The sequence below is a fragment of the Carassius carassius genome, chromosome 38, assembly GCF_963082965.1.
Source record: "Carassius carassius chromosome 38, fCarCar2.1, whole genome shotgun sequence".
In the NCBI taxonomy this organism is placed as follows: Eukaryota; Metazoa; Chordata; class Actinopteri; order Cypriniformes; family Cyprinidae; genus Carassius; species Carassius carassius.
In genome coordinates, this window is record NC_081792.1 from 13,196,139 (window position 1) to 13,207,283 (window position 11,145).

Consider the following 11,145-nt stretch of genomic DNA (forward strand, 5'->3'; position numbering starts at 1 on the left):
TCGAAATATATTCTTACTTTTCTTCCAGATTGAGAAACATCTTCAGCATGTGAGAGCTATAGCTGATGATCGAAAGTTAAAAGTCAAACTAAGTAGGATGACAAGCAGCAGAGATTAAGATCCAAGCTCTGAGGATGTTTATGCACTGAAAACAGCCATATATGCCTATAAGCTAAATAAAAATCATCATCTGACAACCCTTTGACAGTATTGTGCACTAGGGTGGGAGGGACAGCAGGGATACTGAGATCAATACTAGATTAATAATGAATGGATTTTTAATTAAACTAACATTTTGTATTATATTTTTTGTCAGAACAGTTATTGTTATGAAGGGTATATTAAAGCGTTAGTTGGTCTGAAAGTTATTTAAGAGTAAACTCTTTCGAAAAAATAAAACACTTTACACATATTTAATATGTAGCACTGTTCATTTATTTAATTCTACTAATAATGTCTGAATGTCTACATGCAAATAACACTGGAGGATTCCTTGTGTGTGTGTGTGTGTGTGTGTGTGTGTGTGTGTGTGTGTGTGTGTGTGTGAGAGAGAGAGAGAGAGAGAGAGAGAAGGAAAGGAAAATCCAACAAAACAACAAGGAAGAGAAAAAAAAACATACCAAAGGAGCAAATTATGAATAAAAATAAAACAACAAAGCCCAAGATCCAGGGTCATAAAAAAAAGATAAAAATGTTAAGTAATAAAAAAAATAATACATATAGAAAAGAGAAAATTAGATTATTACAGTAATTCAGATTTCTTTTTTGCAATTTTTCTGAGACATGCTGTGATGTGCTCTGTCCTCCTGACCGAAAGAGGGCGCGCGTGCGCGTCATAGTGCCACCAGGCCCTGACCGTCGAGTAGTCAACTCAACACCTGTAACAGCTAATTCAAAACATAACGACGCCAACTCTCCTTTCCCATGGAGTATTTTTGACAATGCACCGGTAACTCAAAACAATTCATATCTGTCAACATATCAGAGGACCTGTATTAATTACGAAAAGTTACTTTGTTTCAGTGTCATAAAAACGACTGGTCTGTTAGCTAGCTAGCTAGCCAAACAGCGCACATTGTTTTGTGCCAGCTTCAGGAATTAAATGTGATTTTAATTTAGGAACGGAGTGTGTTATAGTACATCGCGCTGTGCGAATAATTTTGTAGGGTGTCCTATATTTCAGAAATGATTTAGCTAGCTGCTAACGTTAAGTCTGTCTGTCTTTAATAGCGCTGTTATATTCAAAGTCACGTCATATTTAAACTAATGCTTTCACTTCCGACTGTTTGCTTATGCAACAAAAGATTTTTTTTTTCTTGGAACGATCCACTTAAGGACTGTCCATGCGCCCTGCGAAGAAGTCTTTATGCTTTGTTCGGTTAAAGTATCTAAAGAACCATTTTCCCCGGCTATACTGACAGTACGTGAGCATGGCCTTTGTCTGTCTGTCTCTCTCTCTCTCTCTCTCTCTCTCTCTCTCTCTCTCTCTCTCTCTCTCTCTCTATAATAATAATATATATAATATATATATATATATATATTATTATTATTATTATTTGTTTCAGCGTAATCTCGTATTAGGTCCAGGTCCCAGTTATTGAAAAATCTGTATAAGAGTAATCTGGTTTTGGAAATTCAATGTTTTGCTGTTGAGGAACAGGTAATCTATTTTATTTTTCTTCTTTTTTATTTATTTATTATTATTATTTTTAAGAAAATACCTTATCCAGAAATCCAGATTACTAGTGCTCTAAATTTAGATGTAGATGTGTATATAAACAACAAGAGGATAATAAACCCAGGGTCACTGTGTTTTTCGGTTTCTTTTAAAGAAAGCTAGGCTTCTTAGAACTGTAAATGGTTAACCCTTATGCTGTGCTGAAAATCATTTACCATGTAAACATCTCATTATGCTTTATGACACCAAAACTTGGGTTCAATCTTTTTGTCGACTTCTTTTCATTCAATTAGCGCAGGTTTTGTATTTGTTTTTAGAACTGGCCTCATTGATTTGAGCTTTTGCATCTCAGTTTTTGAGTGAAGAAAAAAAAAAAAAACATTATTTGTGGATGATTTTGGCAGTGTTCTCTCAAAAATTACGGTTCATAAACTCATTACTGCATAAACAATAAGACCTACGATCAATCAGTTCCAAAAACAAATATAAATATATATATATCTATCTATCTATCTATCTATCTATCTATCCGGGGTCAAAAAAAACTGGAACACAACATAAAAAAAATAAGTGCAAAATATGAGTATACAACCCCTGTAGCTAATACTAATGTCCATGAACAAATTTTAAGTTTTGTTACATTTAAAAAAAACAAGTATCTTTGGAATATTATGGTCGTGACAACATTGAAAGAATCTCTTTTTGTGATTGCAGGGAGGTTACAGGTGTAGCTGGGGTCTGGCAGGTATGACCATGGTGCTGTACTGGGGTGGTCTGTTGGTGTTGGCGGCCCTGTCCCGGGCCCTGGGCTCTCTGCAGCTTTCAGAGGAGGCTGCTGTGCCAGATGAATGGGTCCTGCTCCATGTCGTGCAAGGCCACATTGGGGCAGGAAACTACAGCTACCTGCGTCTCAACCATGAAGGACGTATTATCCTGTACATGCAGAGCCTTAAGGGAGACGCGGATCTCTACGTCTCTGACAAGACGCTGCGGCCAAACTTTGATACCTACAAGCTTCAGTCTACCACCTGTGGCCAGGACGTGGTGATCGTCCCGGGGGATTTTGTTAGGCCTGTTGGGATTGGGATCTACGGACATCCATCCTACATGGAGAGTGAGTTTGAGATGAGGGTGTTTTATGACCAGATGGCACTCACAGAAGAGGAAGTGGAGAAAAACTTGTATTCCTCAGATGAGACTCCTGGACAGTCTCAACACTCTCAGGGCCCCGAGGACGGGACGGAAGAAGAGGAGTCAATCCTGTGGACTATTCTGATTGGGATTCTTAAGATCATACTTGAAATTTTGTTTTGATTTTGATGTCCCAGCTGCCAACGTAACACATTTGCCACAGTTATACAATTTTTCTTATTTAGATCAAATCAGCAGGGTTTTTTTTTTCTTCTCCAGTTTTGGCAAAGGGGTTTGTTTAAATCTTGAGTTGCACCATCAACACTCTATAGAGAATGTTAATTTTTTCTGACGTTTTAATATGCAAATTATGAATTTGTTTGTCAAATTAGATGGCATATCAACACGATTGAAATGTCAAACACGAATTCTCTTATATTTTATTGATGGAGTTAAAAACAATCTGTTGTGTGGTGTATTTGTCTGTCTTTTACTGACCTGGGGATGTGAATTTGAAGTTTTAAACTGCACTATGCAATCACACAAATCACCTTGTTACGAAGGTCATACTGTTGTGCCTATTGTGAAGACGAGTCTGTTGACTAATAAGCCGTAAAGACTTTTCTGCACCTGTAGTTGTAAGATACAAATAAAACGACTTATTTTTGAAAATTGTTGTGTCCAGATTCACTTTGTGTTGAGCGTTTTTTTTTAAATTGTGCAAATAACAAATGATGTTAAGTGCTTTGAGATGTTACTGTGTTTAGTTAGTGTGTTAATATAGTATGATATTTTATAAATACTTAACTAGATACAGCTGTATTAATATGTAAAATATTAGCTTTTCTTTTTTTTCTTTTGTCTCTTAACAATTTAACGAATGTCAGTTAGAACTTGAGGGATGGATGTTACATTTACAATAACGCACCTTGCTCTATATATGCAAATACAAAAAAAAAAAAAAAGTAATCATAATAAAAATTTAAGTAATATAAATAAAAAAGAATGCAAACGTTGTGAATAATTTTATTTATTTTTAATCGTGGGGCCTGTTTGCATTTTAAAAATGATCTATATTTATGCTTTATTTTCATCGAATGTATATTAAGGTGTTTTTTTTTTTATCTTTATATATTTTCACACATTTAAGACCAGCATGAGATTTCACATTATTGATTCTACGTTGTGCTCTAGTGCTCGTTAGGATCCACACCCAGTGCTATTTAAACACCACACATCTTATATAGTGAAAGTGCCAGCTATCAGTCATAATAAGAATGCACAAATAAAGTATAAAAGAAAAAGCGTGCACACCCCGATTTCTATTTATTATAAATAATTCAGGAGACAACATCTACAGTCTATGGGCAAAGCCATAGGCAAAACACAGCCCACGTCATATGTGAGCGACGGAAGCGCGCGCACAGAGAGAGCACACCATCACGACCTTCTGACAGGGAAACCCAATATTTATGTAAGACGCTGAAGTTTTAACAGCGGGGCTCCTGCTTATTTTAATTAGCCCGCATCATGTTTCGTGCTACGTTAGCGTTATGTGGAAGAACGGCTGTTAAAAGGGTAAGTATGCGCATTGATGTCTGTATTGCGGGTAATAACCATGCAATATAGATACGTGTGAATATGATAGTGATGGTCATTCTGGAGCAACATCGAGGAGTCAACACATGTGTTTTCTCAAACCAGTTCATCTCATCTGTCTCCGGAGAAAACTTACTTCCATCTAATTTGCGACTTCCATCTAATCTCATTGGAGTCGGGCGACAAAGTAAGCAAAGCTTTCTTATTTAATAAGTAAATAATGCATTACTCCGCACTATTACTCTTTATCTCCAAACTACTGTAGTTAAAAAACTGCTGCCAGAATAAAACTGTGAACTTTCTATTGTGATCTATAAATAAAGACGGAGAGCCTCTATCATTTGATAATATTGTTAATAGTGTCAAAGGATCTCCAGCACAGCAGTGAACTGAAGATGTGTGACTCTTTCTGTAGAGAGGGCCTCTCCGGTGGGCTCTGATCTTCCAGTGGTGCACAGATGTGAGGCTGCTCTCCCAGCTCACCTGGCACCTGTCCACACCTGGCTGGAGTCTTTGGGAAGCTGTGACTGTGACCCTCTCGGTGTGGTTGACCTGCACCCTGATGTCTTCTCCGTTCCTGTCAGGTACCTGTCATTTAATTCTGTGTAGTATTTTTAGGCTGGAGTTAAGTTTGAAACTAATGAATATATGGTTGTCCTCATTTCTGTTCATAGGCTGGACATTCTTCACGATGTGGAGGTCTGGCAACGTAATTTCAAACGAATAGTAAGTAACTACGTGGTGTACATTTATGCTTTCTGGTGTTAACTTTGCTCTTGTAATGCGCATTAGAGGAATAGTTTCACCCCAAAATGAAAATGTGCTGAACATGTACTCATGATCAGGTTAGCCAAGATGTAGATGAGTTTGTTTCTTCATTGGAACAGATTTGGAGGAAGTTAGAATGACATCACTTGCTCACCAGTGGATCTTCCGCATTTTTCATGCTACTTTAACGCTGTTGCAGCGGGTTGTTTTTCATGTACGTCGATTGTAGTGACCCTAATAACATGATATAAATGCTAATTTTATCAGGGGAACCTCACTAAATAAAGTGTTTTTTTTAATCCCCTGGAACACCCTCGAAACACGATTTGGCTAGTTTTGAGTAGCAGTTGGGTGGTTTTTGTTGTGAAGACCTGGCAACCCTGCCGCTGAGACCGTTTAAAATTTAAACCACTGCTTCTGGCTAAAATACAAGTCCTCTATCCATAAAATTGCTGTTTCCAGATAAAGCATTGAAAAAAAAAAACATTCTAAACAAATATGTTGATGGATTTTAATGTGAGAGGACAATCAGGGATTACCTTTTTCACTGGAAAATGTTATTTTGAATTCTGGGTTTTGGCAAGAGTGCTGGTCTAAAGTTAAAACGCTTTAATGATGGATTTGTTTAATTCAAACATGCAGCCCATTCACTGCAGAGGATTCATTTGTGAGCAAGTGATGTAAAGCTACATTTCCCCAAATCTGTTTTAATGAACAAACACACTCTTCTACATCTTGGATAACCTGAGGATGAGTACATTTTCTGCTCATTTTTATTGTTGAGTGAAATGATACTGTCCCAGTCATGTTATATAAACCTATTTTTAAGTTTATCATAACATATGACAGTCATTCATAATTTGATTATTGTAGAGCCATGCAAAAGTCAAATCACGAGCTGAAGTCAGCGGTGGAGGCAGGAAACCATGGAAGCAGAAAGGAAGCGGCCGAGCACGGCATGGAAGCATTCGTTCTCCGCTATGGAGAGGAGGTTGATTTGAGCTTCATCTTAAACGCACAGATGTATGAAACTATCACTGCACTCACTGAAGTACTAAACAAATGCTCCTCTTTCTCGTTCAGGAGGAGTAGCTCATGGCCCACGGGGACCGACCAGCTATTATTACATGTTGCCCATGAAGGTGCGAGTGCAAGGGCTGAAAATCGCCTTAACTGCCAAACTGGCTCAGGTGAGGGGAAGTGCACTCTTAAAGTTTTGCTTGGTTTGGAATGTGCTGCAGTATCAATAGTATAATGTACTAATAAAACATTTCTTAATATTTTAAGACACGTTTTTATGATTCTGGTTTTTAATTTTAGTTATGTGCTTGTTATGCATATTTTTGTTGTAGTTTTTCTGGTATTGTTTAGCCTTATTTTTATTTCAGTTTTAGCTCTAGTAATTTTAGGACTTCTAATTTGTCATTTTTCATCTTAAGATTTATATTTTATTTCAGCTTTATTCCAATGAATGGAAATTGTTTTAATAGTTTTAGTTAACAGTAACAACACTGATACACTTATATCAGTAATAGCGGCAAAATGGTTTTCTTCATAAAAGTTAGCTGAAATGTGAACTAAGTGAACGTCATTATTTCTCCAGGATTACCTTCATATTGTGGACTCACTGGAGATTCCCACCCCAGACCCCCACTACCTCCTGGAGCTGGTCAAACGCAGACAGTGGGGGGATTCAGTCCTCATCGTTGATGTGTAAGCATGCAGATGTGGATGCATATGTCTTTGCCAACCTGATATACATATGTGTCCTATAGTGAAATCTTTTTTTTTTTGCATGCATGAATTTCAGAGGTGATGAATTCCCTCAGAACATTCTTAAGGCGACTGAAGATCTGAAAACAGTGAATATCATTCCAGCCATAGGTAAACATCACCGAAAGATGTGAAAGCGCCCTTAATCAAATATAGGGGAATGAAACCATTGCATCAGAGCTCCTTCATGATCTTAATACAGCAAACTTTATGTTGTTTGGTGTTTACAGGTCTAAATGTCCACAGCATGCTGAAACACGAGAGTCTGGTTCTCACTCTGGAGGCTGTCAAATTTCTGGAAAAGAAGCTTCTTTGGCACGATGTGCGTTACACTCCCCTGTATCCCTTTAAACTCCCATACAGCGACCTGCCATGAACACAGCACAGACTTCAAAGTATTAAAGGTTTATTTCATAAAAACAATGATCTTGAGGTCTCATTTCACATCTACAATAAAGTAAAAAAGTCAATATCATGAATAAATAATGGTATTAGACATATATGAAAGATAATGCATAGATTTGAAGATTCTCTGTCAGGGATAAGAGATTTTTGTTGGAATAGTGCCATGTGCTAAATCATGTCGGATCTCCCATCTTAGAGCAGAACGCTTCTTCTCTGTTGGAACCACATAAGTGTTGGGGAAGTACGTCTTCTGAGGTCTCTGCTACAGAGATAAGAAAGAAAAGAAAAAACGCTCAGAATAAAGGAATTAGACAATTCTGTAAAAAAAAAAGTATATGTAACTTACTGGTGGAGGCTAATACATAAGTTGTTCCTGAGGACAAAAACTAAATATTATATTTTTAAATATAAGAAATCAAACTATATGTATATATGCAGCTACTAAAAAACAAATACATGATTAATGATACCCTAATGGCCCTGCTCTTCCCTCCTGGAGGTTTAAACATCTCCCAGTCCTGCTTATACTGGAAAAACCTGATAAAGGATCCAAACACATCATGATCAGTCTTGAATCCTTTATTTAGTTTATAAAGATTGTATATTAATATAAAAGTATGCCTCACTTTGCCACTGGATCATTTTTCTTCAAGTTCCTCATGTGAGGATGATTAAAAACTGGCCGTATAACTGTGAAGAGAATCAGAGTGTAATGCAAACTGACAACCATGAGTCAAAGAAACTGAAACTACTGTAGACATGAAAAGTGGACTTACATGACTTTGGACGAGGTCGGATATCACTCTCACTGTGTGATCGAGTTTTTTCTTGAATGGATAAATTTAAGATTCAAATTCGAAACCGTTTAGGATTGGTAAGTGTGAAAGTGTTTCTGACCATGCCTCTGATGTATTCTTGGAAAGCATTCGCGGGTTCCTCTGACACAGAGCTGGATCTGGCAGTATAGCTTCTGGTTTCATCAGTCTCTGAGTCATACTGCACACGAGATGCACCGATCCGCATACAGTCCAGACACTCCTCCAGCTCACTAACTGTACCTACAAAACATAAGTATATGATAACACACATGCATAATCTATAATGATTTCTATTTCAAATGATTGCTGTTCCTTTTAACTTTTTATTCATCCAAGAACCTCGAAAAAACTATCTTGGTTTCCAATAAATAAGTAAAAATTAAGCAGCAAAACTGATCATTGAAACATTGATGATAATGATAATAAAAAGTTCAAAAAATCAACATATTAAAATGATTTCTGAAGGATTATGTGACATGGAAAACTGGAGTAATGGCTGCTGAAAATTCTTTGCCATCACAGGAAAAAAAAACATTTTAAAATATATTAAAATATAACAGGCATTTTAATTGTAATAATACAGGTCCTTCTCAAAAAATTAGCATATTGTGATAAAGTTCATTATTTTCCATAATGTAATGATAAAAATTAAACTTTCATATATTTTAGATTCATTGCACACCAACTGAAATATTTCAGGTCTTTTATTGTTTTAATACTGATGATTTTGGCATACAGCTCATGAAAACCCAAAATTCCTATCTTAAAAAATTAGCATATCGTGAAAAGGTTCTCTAAACAAGCTATTAACCTAATCATCTGAATCAACTAATTAACTCTAAACACCTGCAAAAGATTCCTAAGGCTTTTAAAAACTCCCAGCCTGGTTCATTACTCAAAACCGCAATCATGGGTAAGACTGCCGACCTGACTGCTGTCCAGAAGGCCATCATTGACACCCTCAAGCGAGAGGGTAAGACACAGAAAAAAATTTCTGAACGAACAGGCTGTTCCCAGAGTGCTGTATCAAGGCACCTCAGTGGGAAGTCTGTGGGAAGGAAAAAGTGTGGCAAAAAATGCTGCACAACGAGAAGAGGTGACCAGACCCTGAGGAAGATTGTGGAGAAGGACCGATTCCAGACCTTGGGGGACCTGCGGAAGCAGTGGACTGAGTCTGGAGTAGAAACATTCAAAGCCACCGTGCACAGGCGTGTGCAGGAAATGGGCTACAGGTGCCGCATTCCCCAGGTCAAGCCACTTTTGAACCAGAAACAGCGGCAGAAGCGCCTGACCAGGGCTACAGAGAAGCAGCACTGGACTTTTGGACAAATTTTGCATGTCATTCGGAAATCAAGGTGCCAGAGTCTGGAGGAAGACTGGGGAGAAGGAAATTACAAAATACCTGAAGTCCAGTGTCCAGTGTCCACAGTCAGTGATGGTCTGGGGTGCCATGTCAGCTGCTGGTGTTGGTCCACTGTGTTTTATCAAGGGCAGGGTCAATGCAGCTAGCTATCAGGAGATTTTGGAGCACTTCATGCTTCCATCTGCTGAAAAGCTTTATGGAGATGAAGATTTCGTTTTTCAGCACGACCTGGCACCTGCTCACAGTGCCAAAACCAATGGTAAATGGTTTACTGACCATGGTATTACTGTGCTAAATTGGCCTGCCAACTCTCCTGACCTGAACCCCATAGAGAATCTGTGGGATATTGTGAAGAGAAAGTTGAGAGACGCAAGACCCAACACTCTGGATGAGCTTAAGGCCGCTATCGAAGCATCCTGGGCCTCCATAACACCTCAGCAGTGCCACAGGCTGATTGCCTCCATGCCACGCCGCATTGAAGCAGTCATTTCTGCAAAAGGATTCCCGAACAAGTATTGAGTGCATAACTGAACATAATTATTTGAAGGTTGACTTTTTTTGTATTAAAAACACTTTTCGTTTATTGGTCGGATGAAATATGCAAATTGTTTGAGACAGGCATTTTGGGTTTTCATGAGCTTTATGCCAAAATAATCAGTATTAAAACAATAAAAGACCTGAAATATTTCAGTTGGTGTGCAATGAATCAAAAATATATGAAAGTTTAATTTTTATCATTACATTATGGAAAATAATGAACTTTATCACAATATGCAAATTTTTTGAGAAGGACCTGTATATCGCAACATTACTGGTTAATAGAATTTTATGTTAAAAATATGATCAAATGCAGCCTACGGTAATGAAACTTTGATTGTGGTGTATACTTTGCACATGCAGCTTTTCTTTTTACATTGAATGTCCTACAAGATTTGCTCGAATGTTCTGTTGAAGTAGCGTTACAATGAGGTCTTGTAACAAAAATATGAATAAAAAATATGTTATACTCATCATCAACTATCAAATCAAGAAATTCATTTGTGTCTCTACCTTAATACTTTTCTTTTAATCACAGGCTTCAAATGATCCTGATGCTCTCTGTCATTACTCGTCTCACTACCATCCGAAACTGAGTGAAATATTGTAGAAGGTCCTTCCTCTGTCTCCAGCCTGTTGGGTGCTGTGGAGGGCCGATTCGGTCTGTGGGCAACTGAGTGCCGAATAGCAATTTGCATATACTCCAGAATGTTATGAAGAGTGATCAGATGAATTGCATAGTCCTTCTTTGCCATGAAAATTAACTTAATCCCAAAAAAACCTTTCCACTGCATTTCATTGCTGTCATTAAAGGACCTGCTGAGATCATTTCATTAATCGTCTTGTTAACTCAGGTGAGAATGTTGACGAGCACAAGGCTGGAGATCATTATGTCAGGCTGCTGAGGACTGGGGCAAAGTCATATTCTCAGATGAAGCCCCTTTCCGATTGTTTGGGGCATCTGGAAAAAGGCTTGTCCGGAGAAGAAAAGGTGAGCGCTACCATCAGTCCTGTGTCATGCCAACAGTAAAGCATCCTGACACCATTCATGTGTGGGGTTGCTTCTCATCCAA

At 37.8% G+C, this 11,145-nt stretch overlaps 2 protein-coding genes and 1 long non-coding RNA gene across 4 annotated transcripts; 2 read left to right on the plus strand and 1 right to left on the minus strand.

Moving 5' to 3' along the window:
* Positions 1-804: 804 nt before the first annotated feature.
* Positions 805-3,060, plus strand: c38h6orf120 (chromosome 38 C6orf120 homolog). 2 transcript variants are annotated; one of them, XM_059528758.1, is made up of 3 exons: positions 826-949; positions 1,566-1,660; positions 2,393-3,060. In XM_059528758.1, exon 3 carries the CDS (start codon positions 2,426-2,428, stop codon positions 2,990-2,992), a length of 567 nt encoding a protein of 188 aa, XP_059384741.1. In that variant the 5' UTR covers positions 826-949; positions 1,566-1,660; positions 2,393-2,425; the 3' UTR covers positions 2,993-3,060. The 2 variants fall into 2 exon arrangements, with proteins under 2 accessions (XP_059384742.1, XP_059384741.1); XM_059528759.1 differs by lacking the exon at positions 1,566-1,660 and having other exon boundaries at positions 805-949.
* A 1,143-nt stretch (positions 3,061-4,203) lies between these two features.
* On the plus strand, positions 4,204-7,372 carry mrpl4 (mitochondrial ribosomal protein L4). Its single transcript, XM_059529249.1, has 9 exons — positions 4,204-4,387; positions 4,514-4,595; positions 4,824-4,992; positions 5,083-5,134; positions 6,050-6,167; positions 6,260-6,366; positions 6,780-6,889; positions 6,987-7,060; positions 7,180-7,372. The coding sequence occupies exons 1-9, from the start codon at positions 4,340-4,342 to the stop codon at positions 7,323-7,325; spliced, it is 906 nt and encodes a 301-aa protein (XP_059385232.1). The 5' UTR covers positions 4,204-4,339; the 3' UTR covers positions 7,326-7,372.
* Positions 7,373-7,486: 114 nt separating this feature from the next.
* On the minus strand, positions 7,487-7,780 carry LOC132119374 (uncharacterized). The gene is made up of 2 exons (XR_009426151.1): positions 7,701-7,780; positions 7,487-7,616 (listed from the first exon to the last, which is right to left on the minus strand). It is a non-coding gene; the product is annotated as an uncharacterized LOC132119374 (long non-coding RNA).
* Between the last annotated feature and the right edge of the window lie 3,365 nt (positions 7,781-11,145).

What these genes read in the sequence shown, in the direction of transcription:
- mrpl4 (XM_059529249.1), top strand. Translation starts at nt 4,340, where the DNA reads ATGTTTCGTGCTACGTTAGCGTTATGTGGAAGAACGGCTGTTAAAAGG. An exon ending in GAAGAACGGCTGTTAAAAGG is followed by an intron (nt 4,388 to 4,513) that starts GTAAGTATGCGC and finishes TTCTCAAACCAG; the next exon opens with TTCATCTCATCTGTCTCCGG. An exon ending in GTCTTCTCCGTTCCTGTCAG is followed by an intron (nt 4,993 to 5,082) that starts GTACCTGTCATT and finishes TTCTGTTCATAG; the next exon opens with GCTGGACATTCTTCACGATG.
- c38h6orf120 (XM_059528759.1), top strand. Translation starts at nt 2,426, where the DNA reads ATGACCATGGTGCTGTACTGGGGTGGTCTGTTGGTGTTGGCGGCCCTG.